General features: G+C 40.0%; 1 protein-coding gene across 4 annotated transcripts; it reads right to left on the reverse strand.

The window, feature by feature from the left end:
* Positions 1-75: 75 nt before the first annotated feature.
* On the reverse strand, positions 76-27178 carry LOC106648689 (diacylglycerol kinase theta). 4 transcript variants are annotated; one of them, XM_023459412.1, is made up of 15 exons: positions 25396-27176; positions 17981-18060; positions 17783-17885; positions 17471-17691; positions 16732-16888; positions 13828-14166; positions 11102-11248; positions 10879-11013; positions 10494-10799; positions 10058-10408; positions 9470-9967; positions 6391-6679; positions 6142-6298; positions 5959-6066; positions 76-3881 (listed from the first exon to the last, which is right to left on the reverse strand). In XM_023459412.1, the coding sequence occupies exons 1-15, from the start codon at positions 25667-25669 to the stop codon at positions 3849-3851; spliced, it is 3198 nt and encodes a 1065-aa protein (XP_023315180.1). In that variant the 5' UTR covers positions 25670-27176; the 3' UTR covers positions 76-3848. The 4 variants fall into 4 exon arrangements, with proteins under 4 accessions (XP_023315180.1, XP_023315179.1, XP_023315181.1 ...); XM_023459411.1 differs by lacking the exon at positions 76-3881 and adding an exon at positions 3888-5270 and having other exon boundaries at positions 25396-27178; XM_023459413.1 differs by lacking the exons at positions 76-3881; positions 13828-14166 and adding exons at positions 3888-5270; positions 11698-11790 and having other exon boundaries at positions 25396-27175.
* Positions 27179-27463: the final 285 nt, after the last annotated feature.

The following is a 27463-nucleotide window of genomic DNA, read 5'->3' on the forward strand; positions in this document are numbered from 1 at the left end:
TCATAGAAACTCAGACGAAAAAATTAATAAACTGGGATTAGTTGGAAGGTATGAAGTTCATTAAAACGCATCTTAAACGTAGCACATACATTTATTTATTATACGTAGATTGTTCTTAGCTTATTTATTCCTCCGCTTATTATTTTTTGTTTGTTGCTTCTTTTTTTTCATTTATTTTGTCGACTTCTATAATAGATCGTGTAATATATATTCATTTTGACGCAACAGTAATATATATTCATCGTTACAGTATTACAGCTTGGTCAGAATAACAAACGTTTTTCTTTTCTCATTCTCTTTAGATTCGTTCAGCGTTCATTTTTCCACATTCAATTAGATCTTTTGAGTTTTACTACGCATTGGTCGCGAAATTCCGCCAAAGATGCGTCGCTCGAATCATTTGAAACCTGTTTTTCTATAATCGCTGGATCTCGATTTTTCGCGCGTATTGATCGGTGTAAACGACTCGAGCGACTGAGCCCTGTGCATCTGCATGGCGCATTCGCGATCGAGAGATCACGACATAATTTTTTTTTTTCAGTAACGGTCCAGCAATTAGTTATCGACCTCTCGACTCTTTTTTTCCATGGATACAGCTCTCATACGCATACGCATCTCATTTATATCTTGAAAATCGAACGCTAGCTGTAATATCTATTAAAAATTATTTTCCGTACTGTAAGTTTATAATTAATGAGACTCGCATATATCATTCACTCGTTTAGATTCAATATTTCACAATTTTGTAATTCGCTCTTGCGCAGGCACACACACACACAAATATATTCTCGTGTGCATTTATTGAGACACCATCCCTTTTTAATTTATCACTGCAACAGGGCGTGTATTATTTGAATCAATTTCTCATATTTTTATTTGCGCTTCAATTACGTATATTATTCGTCTTCTTTTTTAATTATGCGTGTGCGTGTGTGTATATTTTTATATTGTATTATTATTAAACTTCCATCATTCAGTTCATCATATTCAAAACTAAATGTGTATATCATATGCCTCGCTTTTTAATAATTTTTTTATACTATTAAATATTATAATAATAATATCGTAAAGTTATTAATTGGTTTTTATGCGCGTCTTTCTTTATTAATATTATATACTTTAATGTTTTTCGATCGTTTCGATTTTATAATACTTTTTTGTTTACTGCGATGTTAACTCTTGAACGCAATGAAAATGTAGATGTGAGTTAGTTACGTCGATGCGCTCTTAAATATTTAATCAGTTTCTCTTTATTCGCTCGTACAATAATGAGAAACGAAATTTTTATGTATGCAATGTGTAAGTGTATCAATATATCCATTAATCTATGTAAATATCGTAGTAATTAGAATTTTCGTCTTTTCATCGCAAAAGAGTTGGTTTTTTTTGGTGGGACAATCGGTGTATAAGATGGAGTTTTCATTTAATTAGTATTTCTTTTTTTTCGTTTGTGTGTATAAAGACTATTCATACTTATAGTTATGTATAAGAGCCATTCGCGCGCACGACAAGAGAACTATATGCGTAACTCGTATCTTTTTGATCGAATATTTTCTTCATTATTTCGTTATAAGATCCATCGTTATCCTCATCATTCGTCATTTTTTTATTGACTAGATTATATCGTAAATACGTGTATTGTGTTTATTGACTGACGCTAAAATGTTTTTTTCTAGTATTTAATGTTCAAATGAATAAATTTCAGTCCCCACGATTAAGGAATCTAGTAAAGTCACGAAATGAGAAACGATGGGGAATTACGATAGGTCGAAACGAACGAAAAGTATTTCCAATACCTTGAATATGACATTTTTCTTTACATTAATCACTGTATTTACAGAATTCATGTTTTTGTTATTTTCTCTTTGGCACCTTTTTTTTAACGATCCTCTATAAACCTCATTGGTGAATGCAAACAATTTTTTTTCTTCTATGATTACTCTCACTACATAACGTTTAATTATTCCTTAGTGACATTATGCGTACACTAACACATGCTGATTTGTAAGGACTAGATTGTTTGATACGATTTGATTTTTATCATCAATTCCGCGCTCATAAAAAAATTAAGTTGTACTTGTTCCTTCATGATTAGTGAAAAGAGTCGAAAATATAGAGAGATCAAAGATTTTTGAATGAAAATTAAAAGCGTCATAATAACTTGATACTGGCATTTTTATCTTTTGTGCTATTTTGATACAATAGATCAAGTACCATGTTTTCTAATGATTTCAACTAAACTCTACAATTCCATATCGATCGACTATAACAATCTTACTGCCCGGCAGTTAGATTCAAAACTACGAAAAGATATGATACATTTTTATTCATTTCTTTTAAAAGCATCTATACCATGTAATAAAACAGATAAAAAAGATAATAATTAAAATCATCAGTGTGACAGTGCACAATATATCCACAGAATAAAATTTCTTTTTCAACAATCTTTATATACACATACTAATATAAGTTTGTGTATCGACTTTTAGTTTCTTATTAAAAAGGTCAATTCTCTTTAGCGTACGAGTCGTCCTTTTTTGTTTGTTAAATTTAAATTTTTTTTATAATTTATATAATATTTTTATAATATAATATAATATGTGTATGTATTTTTTTGAAATTATTTTACATCGCTGAAGTTACGACTCGCGCACTGTTACGATAAGATACATACTATAATACGTTAATTGCGATATTTTTTAAAATCTTTCATTTTATAATTTAGTTTGTAGTTATGTGGATTTCCACCCACTACATAGTCGCTTTTATTTTTTCACTTTATTTTATATGAAGTGTAAACATTTTGTGACTATATCAATCAATTATTTACTATACATGCTTTTGTGTTAATATAAAAACATATACGCGACAAATAAAAAAAGTCTATTATAATCGCTCGAGGATTTGCATGTCGCGCCAAATTCTCTTGGCCGTGCGCGCGCGATCAGCTTCATTTCATCTTACAATTTTTTTTTAAAGCGTATTTTTGTTTTGTTAAGTGTTAATATCCGTTAATCATTTATCTATAATAATTATTAGTAGTCATAGAGCATACTTTTCGAATATCTATGCTAATTTTCATTTTGCATCAGTGGTGTATAATATATATATATATATTTTTTCATTTATGACATTATGTGCGAGAGACGGCGTTTTTTATTTACGTTGATACATCATTAATATATAATATTTATATGATAATTATTGAATGTAATAGGAAAATGAAGAAAATTGCGATGTCTTAGTCTTATCTTCCAATTTATACATCATTATAAATCGTGTACATTCGGTTCTTATTTTTTGGTATATATTGTACTCGCTGCTAAGCCGATTTTTCAACTAACTTTCCTTCAACAAAAAAATTGATAAAATTCGAGATGGTTTTAAAAGAATTATAAAAATTCTTGTATTTCTTGTGTCTTAAGTGTACTCGTGGCTTGTAGCATAAAGTCATTGATTCATTGATCATAAAGCATAAAAGTCATTGATTGCGAGATGAAATTATTATTAACTTTGACGAAGACCGCCAAATAATGTTCACAATCAGTTTAGCTAAGAAAAAGCGCTTTCATTTGTACTTATCATTAATTTGAAAAAATCATGCTTATTGTTAGCGCAATAAATTTTTATCGACGATTAATGAGCATATAGAAATGTGTGTTTGTTTATAATTTAAAACTAATTCATAATGAGAATAATAAATCGGAGCAGCGTTAAGCTTAGTCGTCGTCGTCGAGCTCGGGTGTTTGGCTGGGACTGCTGCTTAAACCGGCTGCAGGTCCAGGCAACGATAGCTGCGCTTGCTGCTGAGCAAAGGAGCCGGAAGACATCGGCTCCGGAAGCCTTCGTCATTTGCTCTTTGGCTTCCTCAGCATTGTCGCCTGCGTTTTTTATTGTTATTCGTATTTTTTCATTTTTTGAATATTTCAAAGATATTTTATAGATTCAGGTTTGTGAATTTTTCGGTACTTTGTGGATAATTATAAACATCTAAATATATAAAAAATCTCTACTACATACAATAAATTTGATCATTCATAATATAAAATAACATCTTACACAATAACAATTAAAATATTTTGCATAGCAGGAAGTATTTTTTTTTACTTTTATAAGCAAATTATTCCGTTTGCGATATAGCTTCCATAAAATTTGCCAAAATAAAAACTGAAATAACATCATTCTCAACGAACATAATTCAATCTCTTTACAAAGTCTACTCATTCGCACCTAAAAAATAAATTTTGCTTTTCTAATTATGTAAATATTTATACAAACTAATTTAAATAATAATTTTTAATGATGTGAAATTAGTTTCATATGAATTCATGTTAAAAATGAAAAGTATTGAAAAGTGATTGCAGGATGAACGATCGGAAACCATTCTAGGAGTCGTCGATGTGTATACATTAACATTTAATAAATATTTAATAAATAAAAGTGAAGTATGACATATAATAAAATCTAGTTCTGTGACATGTTGATGAAATAAAAAAAAATTACAAAATATAGTTTATTCAATGAAAAATATTTTTGTGCGTATTTAAAAGGGAAGACACGACCATTTTAAGTTGTGGTCCTTGCATAAGTACTAATTGAATTTACATTGCGATTTGTCCGAAAATTTGTGCAAATCTCTAAAAACTAAAGTCACTCGTACCGGTGTCATTATGGTTCTCGTCTCGTTAGCCTTCACATATGACTAATAATAACTATTCACAGTAGCCATGATAGTATGACTAATATTAACAAAATTAAAAAGTTGCCTTACTTTACATTATTCAATACAAGGGTCCGTTTGTACTTATTGAAATTGTCGACAATTACATACCATACGCATAGGCTTAGTTGAACTATCTTTATATCATTAGCTTATTTATGTATCTATACATTATACTTTTTTATAGAAATACGCGCAATAATTTATTATTTATTGGATTTACTTTAGATTTAAGTTCTAAATTGCTTAAGTAAATCTTTACTTAAAAATTATCGTAATGTTTATTAGAACTAAGACTACGATTTCAACTGAGCTGTATAACATATATGGCATCAATTTATCTATGATTAATTAACTTTAATATTTTCTGCCGCAATGTACATCTTTAATGAGGTGTTGCACAAATTACTGTCGCTTCGGTTCAATTATAAGAATTTTTTTGGCAAAAATATTTCCCTCAATCATCAGCTGTACTTCTGTCTCCGTTAGCAGCTAGGATCCAAGGTTCTGTATTCCGACGTTTTACCTTATTTTTCTTCAGCATCGTAGCCTAATTCATATAAAAGAAAACAAAAGTAAAGCGACTCAAAAGAGCGTATTCTCATCGGTAAAGATAAAATAATTTTCAATGCTTTTATTTGTCAAATAGGCGAACACATTTCTCTGACAAAAAATTTGAAAGTCGCGGAATGATGATTTTTTTTTTATATACATTATTCATAGTATATTATAGTCGAAGAAGCTCGCCTTCCTGCCCCCAATCGATTCATGTATTTTCATTCGTACAATATGGCATGTCCAATGAAAACTTCATACGACTCTAGAGAAACAGTTTTGTAAAGTTTTTTATCGGCTTGAAAACTTGCTACTACTGATATTATTATTATTGTTGTTGTTGTTGTTGTTGTTTTTTAATTTTTCTTGAAGATACAACGCATGTGTCGAACGTTCAAGTCGTGAGTGTACGCAGTAATTGAAAACATGTCAAAGAGCAAAATAACGAAATGTGAAGAGTTGTCGAAGGAATGAAAAGCGAACGTCATTCATGAATAATTATTTCTACTGGTAAATGAAAATTCGTACTTTTTGTTTTAATACATAAAAATGATAACGTGCAACATTAATATTGCTGAGGTAGATTTTCGTAGTTATTACACTTTTGCTCATCGGTCAAACGAAAAATAAAATGTTGCAGAGTAAGAACCGTAAAAGATGCTTAAAAGAAAGTGAAATATTACCTTCAGTGCAGATCTCAGTACAACGACGTCACCCGGGCTTTGGACCCATGGCTCTCCGTCTACTTGAACCGGAATGTCCGAGTGCAAGTGAATCTTTATGTGTCCACCCTAAAGGCAAATGCGACGAATATGTATTTTTCATCCGCTCAATAGAAAAGTACGAGAACAAAAAAGTTTGTTTACCTGAGCTATCCGCATTCCGTTGCGAAGGCCCGATTGAATTTGTCCTAAATGTATTACTCCGGTCACACCGACAACCTCGAGTATGCCGTCCCAGTGATTGGGTTTATTAAATTGATCTTCTTTATCGGGACCCCATGGATTGGCTCCGGAACCCCAACTGCAATCGAAGCCGAAGAAGTAGAGAAAAAAAGTTTAGAAGGATCGCGAGGCAATATTGTGCACGTCAAAGAAAAGAGTCGTGTCACTGACCTGAGGATATTGAGTATGATGATTCCCTCGACTTGGGGCAAATCGACGTGTTTGCCGTCGACCTCGAGCCTGATTTCCCGATGAAGATCTTTGCAGGGTTTGCGCCCGACCATTTTGCGCAGACCCATCTTGACGTAGACGCTCTTGTTGTGCAGGCGACTGTTGAATTTGTTCGGGTTCTCCTCCCGAGCGTTGTGGAAGTCCAAGCATAAAGCAGCATCGAGGCCGATGCCGAAGTAATTGTTCATTACGAATATCTGCGTGTTGTCTTCGCTCGTCGAACCAGCGACTGCGAAATTGCGAAACACAAGATACGATTCGATTAGCCAATTGCTTCGCTTCGCACTCGTTGCGCTCAGTTCGAAGGCAAAATTTACACGATGCGCAACGAAACGGCAGTGATACTCTTAGGATTTTCAATTTTGTCTCTCTCCGTGGCCGCTTACATACTATATGTGGAACTCTACCGGGTCCCCGACCAGAGCCAGTTACCTTTCGTATTCGAAGCTCGACTCAACGAGACGATTCCGAGGAAGGAACACGAGCAAGCGATTCGCCAATTGAACCATAATCTCGAATCTTTGAAGACTTGGCTCAACGATACAATATCGAAAAAGGAGCACGAGATGAAACAAATGAAAGGAGATCTCGACATTTTGACTAAAAATAAAACATTTGGGTAATAAAACTCACGGTGTAATTGTGCAGTAAATATGCTGGCTAAATAACTATTTTGTCATCTAATAAACCTGTTAGATATTTACGTATTGGTAAATAAGTAAATTTTTATCCGTATTGTTTTACGAGTGGTGCCATCTCAATCTAAATTGAATTCAATATTTTCATTTTTAACCACTTCTTAACATATTTTCAGGCATCCATAGCGAACATTTCATTATTTAATAGTATTTAATATAATAACTATCCAAAAGTAAAAAGTGCAGACGCAAAATTGTGGTTTCGTATGAAGATAAAAAATTATTTAAAATCATCTTTTAAAACTTAATTACTAAATATTGCAATCAGAATTGAAGAAAATAGAAATTTCAAATATTTCTGGTTCGAATGAGAAATTTTTCCAGTTGAAATTGCGTTATCGTTCCCCACAAGAGTTAATTAATGTTACACCAATGCAAGAATCAAATCAAAAGAGAATAAATATTTTAAATAGAATTTAAGGTAACGAATAATTTCAGCCGACTGAACAGTGATCACACAAAAGCCAATTTCCTTTTGAGTTGAAAGTTTTAAACACAATGTAGAAATAGCATGTATTTTTCGATTATCATTTCAATCGATTAATTTCAAATGGGTCAAAAATGTGAACAAAGTCTATCTCATTTCTGATGAACCCGAAATTTTTTTATCTGCCGTAGTTAGTCGAATAAAATCCAAACAAACATGTTTTATTCGTCATATAAATTGGTTTACGGACCTATTAGTAGAAAACCGCGCACTAATTTCGACGGTACAGTTTATACGGCTTTGATATTTATGACGAGAAATGAATTGTTATCGTTTAGTGCATGAAAAGTATGAACAAAATAATGAGCTTGAGTTCGAGCTCAAGTTTCTCTAATGAAGCGGTTTTAATTTTTAAGTACTTGCCATCTCGATATATTGAATTTTTAAAGAAAATTTTCAGCAACATCAAAAGTAGGAAAAAGAAAATATGGCATTATCGCTCGAATAAACATTTATTAACTCCAAATGAAAAGGGTTTATGCAAATTCAAGTTCTTTGTCTTATCAAGTGGCTCATCAGACTAGGTTATTTTTGAAAAATTAATTCAAACGAACGAATTGTTTACATTACGCATTGAGGGGGAGAAAATCGCTTAAAACGTAACATGTATGCTCAAATAAACGTTATCTAAAATTCGGACAATCATCTACAGCAAATCAGAGAATTAAGTGCAGTTGAATGTGAGAGAGAATGGCGTCATAAGAGCAGAATTACATGTAGCGGTCGAACTGTCTACACGGATAAGCTACTAATACATATTTTTTCAGTATTGACACGTCATTATATGATAACACTTTTGGTAATATCAAGTACGTAAAACACGTATATGAATAATTTTTGGTTTAAATATTGAAAAATCAAATTTTCATAAAATTGTCATAAAATTCAAAGTCTCGATGCAATACTCGCATTAGCAATGCTATCTATAAATTATTTTTTAATGAAAAATTGGTAGATAAGTAAAAAAAAGCTCGGGTAAGTAAAAGAACATTTTTTCAGTGATTTTTCAAACTAAATTAAAGTTTATACATTTTTTGCACTCTTTTGAAATTAATTATTATCATTTTTTTTTATTGATGAAATTACACTATGATCTAACTTATTCGAAGTAAATACAGTAACATTAAAAAAAAAATATCTTATTAATACGTATTGATGCATTTCACAATTATACAAAACACAGGAAATTTCAAACTAATATTGCTACAGAAGCAGATTAATTCTCCCTTATTAATGATATTGCGTGCAGGAAATGTATAAATAAGTTGAGTTTTTATTTATTTGCTTCAGTAGCGACTCTAAGATCATCATGTCTTTGTCGAAAGTAGCTATTGCACTTTTTATATTAACTCTTGTAGTTACAGCTAATACTAAACCTATATTACCAGGCATTCCAATTCATCAAGAATTTTCGACAAAATTTGATTCAATATTTGAAGATTTTAAAAAAAATTCAGAAGTTAATCAAATGAATTTAGAAAAATTGAATAAATCAGTGAATGAAATAAAAAAAATTGTATTAAATTTAGATGCAAAACTCAATTACATTGGAAAATCTATTAAATTATTGGAGCATCATGCTACATCTTACGATACAAAATATAACTGATTTAAATTAAGTTTTGGAGATGTAATAATCAAAAATACTCATTTGATCTTAAATTAATATGTATAATTTAAGTAATCACCGTTAATTATTTTAATTACAAAAATGTTGAATGTGTACATAAAGTGAAAGTAACAAAAAAATAAATAAAAAGACGTTATAACTAATTGAGCCCAACGAGTGTTTTATTTGAGAGCTTTGAGCGGTAAAATAAGAAAAGCAACTGACCAGCATTACTCGGCACGACGTTGGTCTTGTCGTCCTTGTCCTCGGGATGAAAAACGACGGTCCAACGGTCGAGTCTGATTTCCTCGGCGTCGATGACGTCTCTGAGGAGATTGAGGGGGTCCTCGCCGCCCGTGTAGCCACTGCCCCATCTGAGCACCCGAGCCAGATCGTTGCCCGTGCCGAGGGGCACAATGGCGCAGGCCGGCGAGGAGCACTCGCTGTCCTGGCCGACGTTGTCGAGGCACTGAAGCACCCAGCCGACGGTGCCGTCGCCGCCGCACACGAGGATCTTGTAGTTCTTGATGTGCCGGAAGACGTAGAGGCCCGGCAGAGGGCCGCCGTTGTCGAGGTCGAACACCTGGTACGGATTGAGCAGCTTGCGGAAGTTGGAGATGAGATCGAGGCCCTGGCAGCCGCCCGACTTGACGTTCACGAAGACGAGCAGAGGCTGCACGCCGGCCGGTACCATGCTCGGCTCGATGCTCGGCAGCAGCATCACTGCAGCGTAATTATAGACACGACGAGTTTGCGTGAATTTATTTATTTATTTTTCCGACTCGGCCCAATCGATCATCCCAGTTGACTCACCGAGAAGATGCTTGTCCTCGTACTTGGACTCCCTGAGGGCGTACAAAGCTCGCACGGCCGTTATCGAGTCCTCGTAGGTGATGACCATCGAACCGTACTCGTAGTAAATCGGACCGATCGACGAGAATCTGTTCTCCTTGCCGAGAAAGTCCATGAGCATGTTCTCGTATTGGCGCTCCGACAGTCCAGGTGGCAAGTTGCCCACGAAGAGAGCAATGTTGGGCCCGTGCGGGTCCTGCTTCAGCTGGAGATAGAAGCGCATCAGCTCCATTTGCCTAATGGAATCCTTGCCGAGGAGCTTGTAAATTTCCAGCGGCTGCTCGTCACGTTCGAGCACCCGCTCGGTCACCGCTGCACATGGTAAACATAGTAATCATAGTAAACATTTTCTTGGTCCGCCTGGTTTATTCATCTCATTTAAAAAGTTAAAAAGTACCTCCTCGGTCCAGCAGTATCTCGCTGCAGCGATAATTTTCGCAGTTGTCGCTCTCGAGCTGGAAGCGCGTGATGGCCTCCTGGATGAGATCGCTGACGCTCGTGTCCCTGGTCACGGGCACCGTGCAAAAGGCCTCGGACACGGGCAGCTTACCCGGGTAGACGCGCACCTCGCTGCTCTCGACGTCCTTGAAGCGCAGAAAAATGGCGGGTCGCTTGCCCTCCTTGTGGTTGAGGTTCAGCACCGGCGTCGGATCGCACAGCGGCGTTTCCTCGTTCGTGTACAAGTCGGTCAGGTAAAAATTGCCTGGCAAAAGCGTTAACGAATGCTCGAAATTAGCAGAGAACCCATCGGCTCTTATTCACTACATATACGGACTACTTACTCGGATCTTTGGTAATGTGGAATGCTTGCAGGGCCATAACGAGTAACTGCTCGACCGTCGCTTGACGCGGTACGCTTATTACCCGGAACAGTCGCCGTCGCAGGGAATTGTTGCCGTCGTAGACTTTGATCGTTTCTGCGCCATGGAACAATTTTTGTTATTTTTGCCACTTCGAGCATGATAATATTCCGTTGAATATTATTATCGGGCGAATTGGGCGTACCTTCGTCGCGCTCCTTGTCGTCTTTATTCGGGCGATTGTGGGTGCCGGAGCCGGTGCTGGCCTGGGACGTGCCGGTCGTCGATCCAGGCTCCTCGCTCTCGCGACATCGCGTGTCGCCGCTGCTGAACTCCTCCGAGATGCTCCGAGCTGCGAGACGCGCCAACACCAATAAAATATACACATTCATGAGTCGTCTTTTTTCTCGAGCAGCCACTTAACATAGAGCTTTGCTTGATTGTATGCGGGATTATGAAAAAAAATTACTGCTTTATCGCATTAGTTATGAATTTTTCGGGCAATTTTGCTTCCTTTTTTTATGAGACTTTATGTTTTAAGACGATTACGGCTTTGTACGGACACAGGATGCACATGAAAAGTAAATGATAAATCTAAAACTACGCTCAACTCGACGTTTAACAACAGCGCACAGAACAAAACTATGTACTAAAATGTTATCATGCAACGTAAAGTACTCACTAAAAACTAAAAGCTCCAATACAAACAACGAGTATCTTGGCTGTTTTCGCGAGTTAATAATCATTTAGTAGTTATGAAAAAGGGATTTTCAGGATTTGTTGCTGTTCTTTTTTTCGCACCTCTTACCCATGGCCATGGATCGTTATTTGCATGAAGACTTATAGCGAAGCACAATGTACAAAGCGGATACATTCCAGCGCTGCAGACTGCTTCTATATTGTGTGTTCATATTCATACATGTGAGTGTGAATATATTATATTGTAAGATATGTGTATAGATGACTGATTCTCTTTCAAGGATTAACATTTTTTTCTTCTGCCTGACACGATGGAAATATTTTTCAAATCATGACAAATCATGATTTTTTTCAGCATTTTTTTACCCTTACGTAGCACTTTTTGGAGCTTTGCAAAAACTTGAACTGAAATATGCTGTAATAAAAAAATAATTTTGAGACATTCGATTTGACAGAGAATCGGCCATATACATATATATATATTTTATATGTATAGAATGTGGAATCATAATGCACCATGTGCTCGTGTATGTTTGATAATAGTTTTCAGAGAAGAAAAGAGAAGTAGATATTATTGACACGAGCCGTTGTCCCATATTGTTGTCGACAGATTTTCGATCAGTTACATTGTCATAATGTTCCATATACGTGTTAGTTTTTTCATATTATCGACGCACACCGGTTGTAATGTTTTATGTACAAGTCGTTGTTGTCGGCGTCGTTCGTGGGTGCATCTTTTTTTTGCATGCATCGAGCCGTAATACACAACACAACACACACACACCCACACATGCCAAGTTATAGAGAAAAAAAGACTAGCGGAGAAAAGCCAATTCAAAATGCCTATTAAAATCGCCAAATGCTTTGAGCTGCGATGAAAAAAATAAGCGAATTTTCGTTCGACTAAACCAAAATAGCGCATCGATGAGCTACAAACTCGATGATAAATAGATGAGGGCGTTAGAGTTTCCGGTTCAAGTGCGTACTTCATGCAACCAATTTCTTGTCATTTTCGGCTAAAATAAATCGAATAAAGTTCCGATTACGTACTCGACAAAATTCATAACTTTTCGGGTATAAACGAGCTCTTAATATGCATTAATAATACACAGAGTGCATCTGCACGTCATCGAAAGAAATTTGCAATTTTTCCTATATTTTCCCAAAAAATAAAAGTGCATCGCTTTCAAAGCAGGTGAAAAGTTAAAAGAAAAAATGGACACCATTACTGGCTTTTTTATCAAGAGTTTTAGAGTTATACATTTTAAAGTTTTATTATTAAAGGTATGAGAAATATTCTTTTTTTTCACAGGTCATTAAAGAGGAAGCATGAAATTTAATACGGCAAATACGTATCAGTTTTTGCCTATATACACTGTAAAGCAGTATAATGTTGTGTGTGGTAAATTTAAAATGAAAAAAATGAAAAGAAAAAAATACGCAGTACAAAGCGCAAATGTCGGTTACTTCGCTTTTTTCACATTTTTTGTTTAGTTAATCATTATTATATTGGTTTCTTATTTATTCATTGAATAACAATGTTTAGAGATAGCGAGCCAGGGATAAAAAAGAGCAATATCTATGTAACCAAAACGCCAACAATTTCGCTTGTTTTCTGAACTGGAATCCATTCTCGTATCGTAAGACATTTTTTTCGTAAGAATGGATCCTTACAAATATATATAAATCGCTAAAACGGTACACGAAGAGAGAAAAAAAACCAAAAATAAGACCTACAAATAACATTTCATTCTGTTTTTAAGTGCAGATAATAATTGGTACATAAGTGCAACATTTTGACTTTTTTGTAGCTGTGTTAGAGTATAGAACGTTAATTTATCAATTAATTGAAGATATGAAGTGTTTATAATTGTTAGTATTACATGTAAATTATGATGTCAATCAGCTATTACAATAATTAAAAAATTAATAAGCTAAACACGAAAAACATATTTTATTGCGTTTTTACTTGTTTTTAATGAGCACAGTTAAAAAAACGTGAAATTCGCGAGATTCGCTGAAATGCAAATATACAAGTCATTAGCAAAATCTCGACGAATTCGTTGCAACGTCAGTTAATTTATTCAATCGGTTCAATCATTACATATTGCAGCGCAATTCACAATGCTTAATACCATATCCACCATTACACACGCGCACACCAAGATAAAAAAAAAGAAAAAAGAAAAGAAAGGAAAAGAAAATTGCGTCGATCCGTCGATGTGTGGATACCTGGAGCGTAGGGAGGATACGTGTGACATGGTCCCTGGCAGGTGCGCGGCAGTACGAGCGACAGTCTCCGGAGCGCAGCGAAAATAAGGCCGCGACTCTGCTGCGTCTTTGCCGAGGCCGCATCGGCATGATAACGACGGCGACGCGCCATCATCCGCCGCCGCCGCCGACGACGACGCATACGACGACAGTACCTCGCCCGTTCGCCCTCTTCGGCGTTTGGCGGCGCCTCGTCCTCCTCCTCGTCTTCGTCCTCGTCGTCGTTCTCATCCTCCATTTCCTCGTCGTCGTTTGAATCGTCATCATCCTCTTCGCCAATGTACTCGTCGCTATTTCCCGCTAGACACATTTTTCCTTTGTTCTTTTATGGCAGTCTTTTTGTCTTTTGTCGTTGTTTCCGGCAAGCATTAACTTATAAAGAATCGTCCACGCTCGAGATCGATTTCGAAAAATTTCATTTCCGAGTGGGCAACTATCAAAGTGGAATCCGTTTTTTATTCACGATAATAATAATTATGATATGTTCTTTGCGCGCTCAAATCGAGTGCAGCAGAACTTACAAGAGGCCATTCAAACGTCATTTGTGTACCTTATAAGGTACATCATTAGATACAGAGCATATAAGAGAGAAAGAGCGAGGCTTTTTTCTGGCGTGTTCAAGTCAAGTCTCACTAGAATCAAGTATATGTGCATACACACACTCTCTCACACACACACACACACTCCAATTATATGGTACAGTTAAGCTAATATAATTTCTGCTATTAAACATTTGTACTGCGGAAGCTGTCGAGTTTTTTGAAACTCAACACTGCGGCGAGAAAAAAAGGGTGTAATTTTATTTCGGGGACGGATAAATTCGCAGCGGCGCGACCAGTCGAGGCGAGCTGCGCGCGAGTCAGCACATTTCAAGTAGTAACGAGCAGTTATTAGTCAGCCTGTGCGCGAATCGCTGCAGTTGCACAAAATGTATTACAGTCTAGTTTACGAATTTGAGTCTGACAATTTGTCATACAAATGTCTATACATGGTCACACATATACATTTCCCGACCTTTTATATAACGTGCACCAAGCTGCTTTTCGTCTTATTTATTTTTTCTTTTTTCCTTTTTTTGTGCTCAATTAAAAAAATGATATAAAGGAACGGTACAGAAAGACAGAGAAAAGTAAATAAGAAAAGATTTATTGTTTTTTATTAGTATGGCGTAGGCTGAATTGTCGCCGGCGGCGGGGGCGGTGGCGTCACACATTGTGTAAAAGTGCGAAGTAACGACACTTGATCGCGCTTAGCGCTTCGTTATTATATACATATTTATATTCATAATGCACATGTATGCAAAAAAAAAAAATTATTTATCGCATCGGATGAGAACAAGAAAGGAAAGAGAGGCGCAAAAAATATATATGATATGCATACACGTCGCGCTTGTAAAAAAAGAAAGGTACAAGGCGTTACTATCTCGTCGTCGTCGTCGTCGCGCGCGCGCAAGGATATACGTATACATAAATATAAAAAAAAGGGGGAAAAAAAGAAAGTGTAGGAATGAAAGAGAGAAGAAAAAGCATATATTATATATATGTGTATAAAAATATAAATACATATACAGCATTAACGCAGCGCCAGTATATACGTAGCAGCTTAGCAGCAGCAACAACAACGTGACCCAGTTGGCAAGAATATTTCTATACCTTTAATCGGAGTCATGTACATGTATGTGAGTGAGTGTATCTGCGTGCGTATGTGCACGAACCAGTGTACGTGTAAATAAACTTGCAGTATACGTACGACTCTATACACGCATATACATATATACTATGTATATAGATTAGACTCGACGACGCTAAGGTGCGAGAGAGAGAGAGAGAGAGAGAGAGAGAGAGAGAGAGAGAAAGAGAGAAAGGAAAACGCGCCGATATAAGCGACGCGTTCGAGCCATATAAAAGTGCAATGCTTCGACAAAAAGCTCGTCTCAACATGCACGCGCTCGAGCTTTTATTTATCGTGGATTATTATATGCATTTTATGCCCATATGCGCACGCGCGCCTTCTCCTGCGCCTCTTTCTTTCTCTCTCAGCTCTCGCTCCTCTCTCTCTCTCTCTCTCTCTCTCTCTCTCTCTTTCTCTCTATAAAAGTGTGTGCGTGTGTGATTCCCTTTATAAACTAGGCTCATCTTTTCCACATACCCGTGCGGTTAATACATTATTATGCGAGAGCTTTTATTTGCCCTGCAATTTTGATTACTAATTATGAATTCAATCTGCTCCGAATATTTCTGAAGCTTTGATCTCGGAAATTCGTATCTAGATGACATTTGCATGTTTTTTCCGAATCGATTGAGAGACCTGCCTTTTTACCGTCCCGATCAAAAGAAAAGTATATAAATCGGGTATGCTTTCATTTTCTATGGAATCAAAAAAAAAGAAAGAAAAGAAAAGGAAGGTAAGAGAGAAAAACTCGGCATTCACAAAGCTCAAAGAAATTTTCGTACGTACATACGAGCTAATATTAAATCGAACCTATTTATTAGCATTGGAACGTTTTGGTGTGCACGCTAGAAAATACTACAATAATATTCTTCGAGTGGCTTAAAGAATTTTCTCAGTCTCTCGTGAGTACATGTAAAATAACGACTGTATCTACAAAAAAGTAACGGCAAGTATGTACAGTTTATGTACAGTAACGAATAGAAATGAAAAAGCTGCTGCTGCTGCTAATCATTTATCAATAAATGAAGCATCACAAAGTTCATAACTGACTTGGTACTAATAAAAAAAAGAAGAAAAGAAAAGAAAAGAAAAAGAAGGATAGGAACGTTTATTAAAAATGAAGAAGTCTGTTTATAGTATCGATAATAATCTAGAGAGAAAAAAGTGTGCTAAGTAGGGTGTATAAATACTTACGTGCGAGCACTTCTTTTCTGCGGACTTGCACACCGATTATGGCCTCCATGGGTACTTCGGTGCGCGGTATGCTGACGCCGTGCGGCGGCAGATAAATCGGCTCCAGCATACCAAAGGTACATTCCGCCGGAATGTCTCGATAGCACGACGCATGCGACTGTAATCATTGTTATTTTTTTTTTTTTTTTTTGGTCATCAATGAGAGACATAGATCAACAAGAGACCGAATACGATAAATGCAGATGAGCGCGTACATCCGTGTGTGTACACGAATCCGACTGCGACGCGTGGAAGCTGGAGAAAAAGAGCGTGCATAAATAAAGCTCGAAAAGACGGACTTTTATAGTATCAATGTATACGCTTGTTAGGCGAAAAGCTCTCGGTGTCGAGAAAAAAGGAACGAGACACGCGTGCTCGTTTGAATAAAGTACGAATTGGTGAAGAGCTCAAAGGCAGCTCGGCGAGGAGAGCTCAAAAATTGTAGCGCGCAGGTGTGCATCTGGCTGAACGCGCGACCGAGCGAAAGGCCGAAAGAGGAAAAAGAAAAAGACAAAGGGCGAGAGCGCGTTCAAAGAACGAGAAAAGTGCGGAAATTGCGCCGAAAATTATTCAAACGGCGCCGCGCGTCGGGGAGAATTAAAAAAACAGCCGCTGGATGGGCGTTCGCAACGAGCGCGCGCTATAATACAGTCGGGCTTGAAAAAATAAGCCATCTCGGGCTTTGGTCATGAATACTGACCGTCATGCCGCACCACTCGCAGCGATAGCCAGCCAGGCACTCGGTCGAGAAGCAGGTCTTTTTGCAGAGCGCGCACTTGGAATTGCTCGGCAGGTTTCCCTCGCGCCAGTGGTGCGTGTGCCGCACCGAGGACAGATCTTTGCCGGGCAGGTAGGTCGCGTTCTCCTTGCAGTCGGCCACCGCAAAGTCCTGGCATTCCGTGTGTACGTAGTACTCGCATACTGCAAAACACCAACAATATACGTTTGTTTGGTTGGTTGTTTTTGTTGTTGTTATACGAGGCTGATCTTTTTTGTCGAGAGAAAGACTCACTTTCGCAGTGCAGGGAGAGGTTGTCGTCGAGGCGCTTTCTGCAGACGTTGCAAAACTTCTTCCTCTGATGCACCAATTCGGACCAGCAGTGCGCCACTGGATTCTGCGTGCGCAACCAAAACATGGCAAACAACGTCACGGACTCGTGAATATAAGTACATATTGACACGCATAATGAATTTTCTCAATACGGCTTACCTTGATGAGGTTCACAGCTATGCTTGAGCAGGGCGAAACGACAGTCTTGAGACATCTCTCGTGCACGACGAAGTTACAAACTGCAAAAAGCAAAACGCGTTCGTTGGCTGATTATACATATTATTAGATACAAAACGAGTGGCTTGCTCGATTCTCATTCAGGCGCACGCACAAACGAACGTACAAACACGTGCAGACTATATATATACGCAAAAGCATCGAGCACACAAATGAGACTCTGCAATTTTCCATTTCACGCTTGCTTTAATTTTAGCCTCAGCTGCAGTTGTTGTTGTTGTTGTTGTTGTAGTTGTTGCTGTTGTGCTCGCAGGTCGGGTGTACACCTCACCCCCCTGGCAGCAGCCTGAGCTCTGGCACTAGTACTACAAACACGGCAGCAACTCGCGGAACTACATGTCTGTTAACTATAATAATTGCTGCCAAGCCGACACTGTAGATTTAGCGCGGCAAGAGACAGCTCGCTGGGGCTGTAGGATGGGCGCGCGGGGCCGCGAGATTCACTCGAGCCGAGCCGTATATAATACTGATTTACCGGAGCGCAGCTTCCAGCCAGCCGCGGAAAATTGATTCGGAAAGATAATACCTATGAAATTTGCACGCGCACGTGGCGATCTGTTTGCGCATTAATTAAAACATTTCTCGCTCGGCGCTGCTCCAGCTACACATTAATAAATTTGACGCTCGTATTTGACGAGTTGCATTACGCAATATATCCCGGATAATTTGAAATGGTCGATGTGGACGCACGTATGTAGCACCGCGCCACGTATATAATAGGTCGATGTGGACGCACGTGCCCGACAACCTTTGCGCGAGCCCGCGACTATCTTCAACTGCGAATCAAAACTGAGAAAAAAGTATAGCATTTCATGCGTTTGTGTCTCTCTGCCTGCGAGCCTTTATCATCGTAGGCTACACACGCGACTCGCCGACCTGCCAACTTCATTGTCCGCGCGCGGCGTACTTTTATTCATGAAGCGCGCATACGTGTGGCAGCGCTGTGTAAGTTAACCCCGCTCGCGGTAGTCAGCTCCCTTTTTGCAAAATTCTCTCGCACACGCTTACTTGGCTACACGTTCGCCTGTGTATAAGAGATGCGAAAGATTCCGGCGGAAATGTCAGAGTGAGAATATGAGCGCCAATGAATGGGACGACTGAATGGGCTCGCGCTCCGAGCGTCTGTGTGCGAGCTCGTGTACGTGTGCGCGCGCCTATACGTATGTCTGCATCATTGACAATGCCGATGTAGGCCTTGCCCGACAATACCGCACTAGCTCGGCTCGGTGCTCGCGATGAAATTCTACTCCCTACCATTTTTCTCCTTTTTTTTTCATTTTCCTTTCTTATCCGTATGCTGTGCGCGCGAGAAGCTATCGAGAGCTTTTTTGTTGCCAACGCGTCCGAGCGACGATCGACGCGGGTGTAAAGTATAAGTCGTTGGACATTTTCAATTATCGTCGAATCGGCTGGCGGAGCTTCTAAGCTTCAACTTCTCCAAGTCATCTAAATTTCAACGGTACGCTACAGAAGCCAGAGAAAGGATTTAGTTGGCGCGTAAAAGGAGAGCTGCGAAACTTTGACTCGCCTATCAAGCAAGCCGCCGCGGAGGAGCTCTCATTAAGTGCGGGCGCAATTTACTCCAACGGAGCTGCGCACTGCTCTGTACATATAATCTGTTTGTGTATCTTACAGAATCACGATTCGTTAAGCTTTTCGGCCAAGAGAAAAAGGGAGGCAGCGAGTTCAGGAAAATGGTACTTAATTTTTCGACCAGTACAGCTACTGCTGCATTGAACGCATGGCCGAGCGGACGCGTGCGAGCGACGCGTATCCCTCGTGACACTGATCGCGCGGAGAGCTAAATTTTAATTAATTTCCGAGGTTCGCTCGCTCGAGAATTATTATATGAAATGTAAATATAAGACGCGAGCAAACCTTAATACAGCCGCGCGCGTGTGTGCGCGAAACAGAGAAAACATTATATATACTAGCCGACGAGTTTCCAAAACCATATCTCGAAGCTCCACGCGCGGCGCTCTTTTGCAGATTATAATTAATTATGCGAAACTTGGCTTCAACTGCGCGCCAGTTATTTATTATTCATAAAAAGCCCGAGCTCTATGGCTCTCTTATTCTCTTCCTGTGCATCTTTTTCTCTCTTTCTTTGGCGTTTAAAAATTTAGAAATGAATTTAGGCTCCGCGCCCGAGCGACCAAAGAAAATTATATACTCGCTGGAGAAAAATACACTCTTGTGAAAAATAAAGCAATGCGTGTAATTTTAATGACATACTTTAAATTTTATAAATCACTTCAACTGACTTGTACACATACATACATGGACGAGCCCGCATACAAGTACGCGTAATTTCCGCGTAATGTATTACTTTGTGAACGAAATTTCGTAATTAAAAAAGTTTTGTACGCCCAAAAATAAGCCCTTCAGCCCTCGATTGCTTTTCTAAAGTTGTTTATTTTAATACTGCTTTGATTTAAATAATTACGAATTTGTAGCTGATTTAAAAATCCAACGATCGAAAATAATGAAAAAGAATGTCGTTGATACAGTTATCGCACGTAGTTTGTGATAAAAAATCAAATTCACTATCAAGCTCGAACGCAATCCGACGCAATTACGTGCTCGAAGCCTATAACAAAAGTGCCTATATAAGCGCGCGTATATCGAAAATCGAGAGCGAGACGTAAGCTATGCTTCGCACTTCTCACGGCTGCGGCATTAGTTCGTTGACTGTGACATTTTTTTCTTCTATTCAACTTTTTCCACGCGTCAAAAGTCAAAATGACCGAGTTATCGGCTTCTCCGAGTCCAGTCATCAAAATAGAGTAGTTTATTTCTCGAGTATGTCTATATATTATTTTCTTCCCCTTTTGCAGTCTCCCTCTCTCTCTCTCTCTCTCTCTCTCTCTTCTCCTGCACACTGCACACCGCAAAATAGGCCAACTAACGACGTTATAAACGTTATGTGTATCGTGCGCGCACACACGTAAATGCGAATATACTGAAAGAGAACGAGAGAGAGAGAGAGAGAACCACGTGTGCACACGTGTATAACATATACTGTAACAAATTAGGTCAACTTCTGCAACTGAACTTTACGTAATAATTTTCGGGCCGGTTTTCGATCAGCTTGAAATGTAATTATACATGCACGCGTGACCGAGACTTTATTACATGCGAATCGACGACGAGCTGACCGAGGTTTTTTTATCGATTGCTGCGACCGGGATAAATCTTCTACTTGTCGCGCCGGCGATGTATCCTTACTGCTTTCTTACGAGCTTAAAAATAAAGATCGGCCTTGATGTAAACACTCGTTGGAGTGAAAAATGGCAAATCTTGGATATAAACGCGTCTGCTTTTGTGTCTGTGTATGTGTGCGTATGAGTGTGCGCGCGCGACTGACGAGTGCCTGCCGTTGATGTGTATATAATGTTTGTATTTATAAATATAATAAGGGCGTCAACACCCCCTCGTGTGCTTATTCGTGCAGAACTCGTTCTTTTTTTTCCTCTCCTTCTTTTATTTTTTATTGCTACTCTTCGCGGTTTTTTGCTCTGCGAGCTCCAAGCCACTCGTGTACGTATGCACGAAAAAGGAGAGGAAAAAAAGACGTAAAAATTTCTCTCTTTTATTCCGCTGGGCACGTCGAGTGGCTTTTGCCATTTTTACAGCGATATAGCTTTCGATTATTATTCGAGAAAAAGTATTTAGCGCGCTCGCATAGGTCTGAAAATTTTAAAACGAGAATAATTTCCTTTCCTTGTCAAGCAGGCAGCTCAGCGAATTCGCTATGACGCACGATTCATCCGAGAACGAAAGAGTAATATTATATTCGTATGTAAAAAAAAAGTAAAATAAAAAAATAGAATAAAATAAAATCGAAAAAAGGAAAAAAAGGAACGCGAGCCGCAATAGATAGAGAATTAATCGTTGGAAATGCATCCTGCAGGCAACGAATCACTAGTAAATATATCCAGCTATGGAAAAAAGCTACGCGCGTACGCTCGCTCTCCGATGTAAGCAATCCCTTGAAAGCTTTGCAAGATTTTTCGGACAACATCTCTCTGGTGAGCTTTATAAAAGCTGCTGCTGCTGCCTTTACTGCTGAAGAGAGAGAGAGAGAGAGAGAGAGACGGAGTGGTATAAGCGATCGATGCGTATGTACCACACGACACGGAGGAGCGCTCACTCTCTCTCTCTCTCTCAGCGACTTGAGCGCCCTCACTGGGTTACGCGGCCGCCGTGTGGCTTTTATTATTATATGCAACGCGCTATCACCAGCCACTATACTAATACCCACCTATTGTGCGAGCGAGAGAAAGCTATCGTATACACTACGGCAAACTTATACTTGTTTTGCTTGAGCTTGCGCTTCGCGTATTTTTGCGAGCTTTTGCGCCAATTGTAAATCGTTTATTGATACCACTCGAGCGTGAGCTTTGAGCGCGCCTTGCTTCTTACACACGCACACACACACACCCTTACAATTGTACACTCATGCACGTTGCTATTATCGAGCAATTACAAAATCGTATATTTTTCCCTCTGTTCTTCTCGTACGCGCGATTAAATCTACCTCGCCTAAATTTGTATGTGTGCGCTTGTGTACTTGTGTGTGTGTGTGTGCGTTTCGTTGCAGTCGAGTACCCACTCTTGCCTTTATACGAATGAAAGAAAAGAATTTTGTCCTTTCCTTTTTTTTCATCTCTCTCCCTCTTGAGCTTACATCGTTTATTTGACAATTTTTTTTTGTTGACTAACTTGCGCACGCGTGTGCAGCGTCAATTTTTTATGCGACGAATAAAAAGAATCTCGTAAGACTCTATATGGCAAGTCAAACCATAAAAGCATCGCTAAAGCGTATTTGTATAAACTTCAGATGTGCTTTTTCTGTGGAAAGGAAAAAAAACTTTTTCGTGCGTGCGCACGCTACCATTGGGTTTTATACTTTCCACGGTTTCCTCCCACGGCTGGTGTTTTATTTCAACATCGGATTGGCGACTTATTTGAGCTGTTTTTCGAGCATCTTAATCGATTAATCCATCCTCTTGTTACAAATTTACATCATCGTTTGGTACATTCGATATAATTACCTGTACATCTGTACCCCATAGAGAGAGAGAGAGGCAGAGCTCGCGTGTGGGAATTAGGTCAGTTTATTGAAAATTTCATTAAGCTTTCTCGATTAAAAAAACATGCGAATAATTAGACCGTGAGAAAGCTCGGACGCGATCGTCGCCTATACTCAAAAATGAACGATAAAAGAAAAAAGAAGCATCCGATGTAATATTCTAGCTCGTCCATCAAATTATCTCACATATATCTATAAACGCCTATCACTTCCAATTCATCGTTTCTCTCTCATCGGTTGTTTCTATTCTCTTTCCTCTCTCTCTCTTGCCTGTTTCCCTTGAGCATTGCATCTCACTTGGTTTTGATGATGTATATAGGCAAGAGTGTTGAATGAAGCGCTCGACTGGCAGCCATTCATCGGCTTTCCTACCCTTTTAGAGTTGCCTTGGAGGCCGGCCAGGTTCGATTGGATTCTCTCGTGCACTTCCCCTCCCCCTCCTCCTCTTCCTCTTCCTCTCCTCTCTCTCTCTCTCTTACTCACGCCTTTATATATGTTGACAGGCCACATAACAGTCTGTTGCGCTGCTACTGCTGCTACTGCTGATGCTGTTTTTCTTTCTACTACTGGATGATAGGTATGCGACTGTAATATACGTTAACATCTACAGCGAGACAAGGATTTGATTGGTGTGCGAATCGAATTTACCCTCCCGTCTCCGCTCAACCTTTCGTTTATTGACTGTAAAATGAGTCTTTCGAGCTTCTCTCTCTCTTGCTCCATCCACGTCCCTTCGTTTTGCATTCACTTACTTCTATTGCACGTATTTTGCGAGTTATAGGCGAGAGGGAAGCATTTTTTATTTTTTTTAATTCGAAAAAGTACTCGACTAGGGCCTGGGCACGCTAACAAAGAATTCATTGAAATTCGCCGCAAAAAGTGTCGACGGGGTCATTAGGAAAGTAGGATCTTATAATTTACACATACTAGAGCTGCACAAGGGACGGAGGGCGAGTATGTGCCCAGCGAGCCGCTCTCCTGAAACGACCTATTAACGTGCACCCAGGTATATGAACGCCGCTGCACGTGAATAGAAGGAAGAAAAGATGGAAAGCTCCGTCTTCGTCGTCGTCTTCTTCTTTTATACTCTCTGCATTTTTCGCGTTGTTAAAGATAAAGAAAGAGTAAGGAAAAATAAAAAAAATTTTAGCAGCTAGCATCGCTCACTCGAGTGAGCCCTCGAGCGAGTTTTAATATAGCATGTATATAAGATACAAGGCTCGAGCCTAGAATAAAGAAGCCCCTAATTAAGGCACAGACACGGGCTATTCTCTCTGTGTGCGTATGAGAAACTTCCTGAAGAAAGACGGCTGATGGGCAAACATGACTCGTTTCGAGCTTTGCGAGAGACGAGAGAGAGAGAGAAAGAGCGAACTAGAGTCTGACAAAAATCATTCGTCGATGGCTCAAGGCAGCCACTCGTCTGTTCACAGGAAATACGAGAAGCTTGTACTCGAGGTTACGTCAGTTTCTTTAATTTACACTCGCTCATCTCTCTCTCTCTCTCTCTCTATCTCTTTGCATGCCAGGGGGATGACCTATGAGCTTTTTAGTTTTTTAGCTTTTTTGCTGTAGGTGTTATTAAAACGAGACATGTGAGAACGTCCTTGTGTATTGATTTTTTTGTCGCCGATAGTATTTTGATTTTCAACTTGAGCTTTCGCGTCTCTGTATTTTCAATATAAAAGAACAAATTTAATCCAATTAACGTCATTTCTCTGCGCGAAAGAGAGACAGGGTAAATTTTCAATTTACTCGAAAATAAAGTGAAAATATCACCGTAAGCTCCATTAGATATATAGAGGCGCGCGATCCTTTGCATTTGACAGACGATCTATACGTATATAAACTCGTGGTGGCATGACTTTTATATCCTTAAAAAAAAAGAGGAGCAATATAAGTGACGTCAGATGGAATTAAGCATCAGTGTCGTGATTGAATGTACATCGAGTGGCAGTTTGTTTTGTTTTTCACTTGGTTTTTTTTTCAGCTACAACAGCAACAAAAGCAAAACAACAACAAAAACAACAACAACTACTGCTCGAACAAGAACGAAGCTATCGATCTTTCAGGCCAGTCTGTTGTGTCTCCTCCTCTCTCTTTCTCTTTGGCGTGCCGTCTCTATAATTAAACCGTAGCTCGATGGTGTCTAGCACACGCGTTATACGTTGTATATAGGCACATACATACTTTCCCTCGTCGGCGTAAAAGCGAGAGCCGCGGCGAACAATGACAAACTTACCCTCGCAAATGTAGCCCTGCTGTATTATACCCCAGAGCATGTCCGTACATCCGTGGCAGTAGGTTGGCTTGTGAAAGGTCTTTTTGGCAAAAGTGTGGCCGTGTCCGGGCGGCTGGTCGCGCTGCAGCTCAGCTGACGAACCGCCGCCGCAGCCGCCACCGCCAGCACTCCCGCCGGTGGTCGTCGGCGTCTGGCCGCCCTGGCCCCCTACGACCGATTGCTGCTGCTGCTGCTGATAGCCGCTCGTCGATAAGCCCGAGAGTGAACCTGCCATGACCTGCAGCTGTTGGCTGCCGCTGCCGCTGCTGCGGCTGCCGCGTTCCCGCCAGATCCTCACTTTGAGCCACTATATGCCTACCTTGTTTTTGCCTTCAAACGCGATCCATGTCCTTGACGAGGCACATGTTACTTTTCTCTCTCGCTCTCTTTTCAAAATACACTCACAATATGCACTTTTTATTCATATTTCGCGGGGACAATTAATTACACAGTCCCTTTGGAGGATGAGAGGCGAGAGCTTTTGCGCGCACTGATACGTTGCCGAAGTTTCTTAGGCTCAGCTAGTAGCGTGTACGAGTCGCGAGGAAGGTCCTGCGTCCTCGTGGTCGTCGCGGCGCCCCGACGACTTTGGCCTGCTCGAGCGATCCTCGTCCTCGGCCATGCTTATACGCGTAAGATAAAAATGGAGCTTTCGAGCGAATCTGCCTCGTGCATCCAGTGGTCTCTCTCGAGCACCGATGCTATGTGATGGCGGTCGTGACGTAGGGTTGCATCGTCGCGAATGTCAATAGCTCGCTGTCGCCGTAAGCGCACGGGTAACAACCGTAAGGACGACGATGCCCGTCAACTGTGCTTTCGCCACTCATTCAGAACTGGCTTTGAGTTTTGGCTGGCTTCTTGCTCGCGTCGTCCTCGTCGTCGTCGTCCTCCTCGTCGTCGTCCTCGGCGTCATTGATTCGGACGTCGTTGGGGCTCGCTGCGCTGCTCGATTTCTGATGCTGCACCGTTATCAACGTACGAGTCGCTCTGGCAGAGTCGCGGACTCGCATCGAGCATAATTCAGCAGCTCGAGATTATAGGATGCACAATTGGCAGACAGGGACAGTGCACGCGGGAACAGTAGACGGCTCTCGAGCGCTCGAATCAATCGATCGACGAGCGAGATCTTCTCCTCGTTCTCTTGCAGCGACGAGTCACGCTGTCGCTGCTGCTTGTACTTTGGCTCGGTAGCTCCTCGCAGCAGCTACCTTTACCGAGCTTCATCGATACGCCGCCGCCGCTGCTACTCACGAATGACTGGAAGCTCGCTGACTGCTCGTCCGTCTGTCGTATTATCTAGCCCCGAAGCAGCATGACGCTTGGTTTTTGCACGCGCGATCGAGAGAGGCCTGTCTCTGGCACAGCAGCGCAGCTCTCGGCACTTTGAACGAGAGCGAGTGTAAGAGAGAGAGAGAGGAAAAAAAAGGCGACGACGACGACTACTGGCGACGATGGCCGATTCCGCCGCGCGAGGCTGTGCTACGCTGGCGATGCTTCTGTACTCGGGCTGCTACTGTGATGCACACAATAGCAGTAGCAGCAGCAGCAGCACAGGCTCCAGCAGCAGCAGCAGCAGCTGACGTAGATGCTCCATGCAAAACGACGGCGCCCGCGCAGCAGTAGCTTCTTTTGCAGAGACTCGCGCACCGAGTATAGCGACACAGCTGCACACCGACTCGTATCTTTCTCGCACACGCACACAAACACACTCACACAGAGCCACGGAGAGTCGAGCCAACGAGAGCTTGTGAGCTGCAAGCTCGCACTGGAACAGAGAGAACAAGACCAGTTGAGAAATATGCACACAGGCGCGCGAGCCACTGACACAGACACACACACTGCTCGATTTTGCTGGTCACTATATGTGTGCGCGATTAACGCTTTGGTGTTGGTGCCGTTGGTCTCTCTTTCTCGCGCGCGCAAGCGTATGAATCTAAAACTTAGCTGCGCCGGTCCGATATTTCGCTCCCGCACTATAGATATGTATACAGGGAGAAAGAGAGAGAGAGAGAGAGAGAACAGATGTATG

This window comes from Trichogramma pretiosum, unplaced genomic scaffold (assembly GCF_000599845.2).
Source record: "Trichogramma pretiosum strain Unisexual culture from Peru unplaced genomic scaffold, Tpre_2.0 scaffold57, whole genome shotgun sequence".
Taxonomy (NCBI): domain Eukaryota; kingdom Metazoa; phylum Arthropoda; class Insecta; order Hymenoptera; family Trichogrammatidae; genus Trichogramma; species Trichogramma pretiosum.

Bases quoted from the DNA above. Each gene is read 5' to 3' on its own strand.
- LOC106648689 (XM_023459411.1), bottom strand. From the start codon at position 25,669: ATGGCAGGTTCACTCTCGGGCTTATCGACGAGCGGCTATCAGCAGCAG. The intron at 14,167-16,731 runs GTAAGTATTTAT...AAATGTGTCTAG, and splicing joins CAGAAAAGAAGTGCTCGCAC to CGGGAAATAGCGACGAGTAC. The intron at 6,680-9,469 runs GTCAGTTGCTTT...GCAATTTCGCAG, and splicing joins CGTCGTGCCGAGTAATGCTG to TCGCTGGTTCGACGAGCGAA.